This window comes from Nyctereutes procyonoides, unplaced genomic scaffold (assembly GCF_905146905.1).
Source record: "Nyctereutes procyonoides isolate TBG_1078 unplaced genomic scaffold, NYPRO_anot_genome, whole genome shotgun sequence".
Classification (NCBI taxonomy): Eukaryota; Metazoa; Chordata; class Mammalia; order Carnivora; family Canidae; genus Nyctereutes; species Nyctereutes procyonoides.
In genome coordinates, this window is record NW_026575121.1 from 59,907,748 (window position 1) to 59,909,669 (window position 1,922).

The 1,922-nt window shown below is 74.5% G+C and overlaps 1 protein-coding gene across 2 annotated transcripts; it reads left to right on the plus strand.

Annotated features, from left to right (window-relative positions):
• Positions 1-257: 257 nt before the first annotated feature.
• Positions 258-1,463, plus strand: SOX1 (SRY-box transcription factor 1). Of its 2 annotated transcripts, XM_055335993.1 has the most exons (2): positions 366-1,089; positions 1,165-1,463. In XM_055335993.1, the coding sequence occupies exons 1-2, from the start codon at positions 438-440 to the stop codon at positions 1,461-1,463; spliced, it is 951 nt and encodes a 316-aa protein (XP_055191968.1). In that variant the 5' UTR covers positions 366-437. The 2 variants fall into 2 exon arrangements, with proteins under 2 accessions (XP_055191967.1, XP_055191968.1); XM_055335992.1 differs by having other exon boundaries at positions 258-1,463.
• Positions 1,464-1,922: the final 459 nt, after the last annotated feature.

The window sequence follows — 1,922 nt, forward strand, 5'->3', positions numbered from 1 at the left end:
GCCCGCCTCGGCAAGCGTTCTGAGCGCGAGGAGAAACTTTGCACCTGCGAGCCGGACCTGCGCCGAGCGCGCGTGTGGTCGCCTCTCGTCCTGCTGTTGCCTCCGCCTCCCCCCACTCTTCTCTCCGGTAGGACTTGTCCCCCTCCGCGCGTCTCGCTGCGTTCGACCGAGCCCCTCTCCGCCCTCCAGCCGCCGGCCGACTCTTCTATGCCCCGGGCCCTCCCCGCGCGGTGCCGGTGAACCCGCGGGCCGCCCCGATGTACAGCATGATGATGGAGACCGACCTGCACTCGCCTGGCGGCGCCCAGGCCCCCACGAACCTGTCGGGCCCGGCCGGGGCCGGCGGCGGGGGCGGCGGCGGCGGCGGGGGCGGCGGCGGCGGCGGCGGCGGCGGCGGCGGGGTCGCCAAGGCCAACCAGGACCGCGTCAAGCGGCCCATGAACGCCTTCATGGTGTGGTCGCGCGGGCAGCGGCGCAAGATGGCCCAGGAGAACCCCAAGATGCACAACTCGGAGATCAGCAAGCGCCTGGGCGCCGAGTGGAAGGTCATGTCCGAGGCCGAGAAGCGGCCGTTCATCGACGAGGCCAAGCGGCTGCGCGCGCTGCACATGAAGGAGCACCCGGATTACAAGTACCGGCCGCGCCGCAAGACCAAGACGCTGCTCAAGAAGGACAAGTACTCGCTGGCCGGCGGGCTGCTGGCGGCGGGCGCGGGCGGCGGCGGCGCGGCCGTGGCCATGGGCGTGGGCGTGGGCGTGGGCGCGGCGGCCGTGGGCCAGCGCCTCGAGAGCCCGGGCGGCGCGGCGGGCGGCGGCTACGCGCACGTCAACGGCTGGGCCAACGGCGCCTACCCCGGCTCGGTGGCGGCGGCGGCGGCGGCCGCGGCCATGATGCAGGAGGCGCAGCTGGCCTACGGGCAGCACCCGGGCGCGGGCGGCGCGCACCCGCACGCGCACCCGGCGCACCCGCACCCGCACCACCCGCACGCGCACCCGCACAACCCGCAGCCCATGCACCGCTACGACATGGGCGCGCTGCAGTACAGCCCCATCTCCAACTCGCAGGGCTACATGAGCGCCTCGCCCTCGGGCTACGGCGGCCTCCCCTACGGCGCCGCGGCCGCCGCCGCCGCCGCCGCGGGCGGCGCGCACCAGAACTCGGCAGTGGCGGCCGCGGCGGCCGCGGCGGCCGCGTCGTCGGGCGCCCTGGGCGCGCTGGGCTCGCTCGTCAAGTCGGAGCCGAGCGGCAGCCCTCCCGCCCCCGCGCACTCGCGGGCGCCGTGCCCCGGGGACCTGCGCGAGATGATCAGCATGTACTTGCCCGGCGGGGAGACCGGCGACCCGGCGGCCGCGGCGGCCGCGGCGGCGCAGAGCCGGCTGCACTCGCTGCCGCAGCACTACCAGGGCGCGGGCGCGGGCGCGGGCGTGGGCGTCAACGGCACGGTGCCCCTGACGCACATCTAGGGACGCGGGGACGCCGCGGCCCCCGCGGCCCCCGCGGCCCCCGCGGCCCCCGCACAGACCAGACCAGACCTCTCCGCGCGCCAGCCCCGAGGGGAGCACGGGCGACTCGCGCGCGCCCCCGCCTCGCCCTCCGCGGAGCCCCCGGGGGCCTCCCGGCGCAGCGGCGCCCGGCGGCGCGGACTGGCTTCGGTGTTTTCTTGAGACGTTTTGTACAGTATTTATCATTCCCGGAGGAGGAGAAGGCGTTTTCTTTGCTCGAGGGGACAAAGAGCAAACCCAGCGAGAGGCGACTCCAACTTTTCTAGCCCGGCCCGCGCGCCCTCTCTCATCCCGCACCGCTCCCCGGAGGCGCTCGGTCGCCCTGCGCGGGTGCCGAGGCCGTTCTCATTTGTTATCGATGTAGTTCGGCAGATCCAAACACGAGTTTTTTGTAGTTGTTACCGCTTTTCTGAGTTGGTT